Source organism: Eimeria tenella, genomic scaffold (genome assembly GCF_000499545.2).
Source record: "Eimeria tenella Houghton genomic scaffold, Eth_scaff2673, whole genome shotgun sequence".
NCBI classification, from domain to species: domain Eukaryota; phylum Apicomplexa; class Conoidasida; order Eucoccidiorida; family Eimeriidae; genus Eimeria; species Eimeria tenella.
In genome coordinates, this window is record NW_013542549.1 from 1 (window position 1) to 539 (window position 539).

Below are 539 nucleotides of genomic sequence, written 5' to 3' on the forward strand. Positions count from 1 at the left end.
TACTTGCTCAATGTTTCGATCATTTGAACATTCAACCGCTGCCTCTGTCTGCCAGCGAAGTCGTCCGCAGGGTCCGACAGGAATGAACCAAAAGGGAATAGACAAGCAAATGTAAGCGCATTTGACCTACACGCACAGTAACAGGATCAACTACAGTCAAACGCTCATAAGACTAAGGCACTTGTCGCCGATCAGGGCTTGTGAGGGCTTCAAGTCCGCAGTACCTGTAACTCGTGGAGGGGAGGGATGATCTGGGGTGACCAAGTGCTTCCATTGTGGGGCGTATTGGTACTGAACAAATAAAGTGAACCTTGACAAACAACTAAACGGCAACTAGCAGGCAGCGAAGCAGGGTTTGCGAAGACAAATGTAGGCGAGCCTGCGCGCCTACAATGTGCTTGTAAATCTCAGTTACTGCCAACCTGATGTGCAGGAACGAATGTTTTGCTGCTTTCATATTCTTTGTTGTAAAACTCCCATATGTCCGCCTTCATATTCGATACTTCTTCTGCAGATAAAACTTCCTGGCACACAAACAA

The 539-nt window shown here is 47.3% G+C and overlaps 1 protein-coding gene across 1 annotated transcript; it reads right to left on the minus strand.

Moving 5' to 3' along the window:
* Positions 1–156: 156 nt before the first annotated feature.
* ETH_00039870 (uncharacterized protein) lies at positions 157–494 on the minus strand (the record flags this gene model as incomplete). Its single annotated transcript, XM_013375311.1, has 2 exons — positions 157–291; positions 423–494. The coding sequence occupies 2 exons, from the start codon at positions 492–494 to the stop codon at positions 157–159; spliced, it is 207 nt and encodes a 68-aa protein (XP_013230765.1).
* Positions 495–539: the final 45 nt, after the last annotated feature.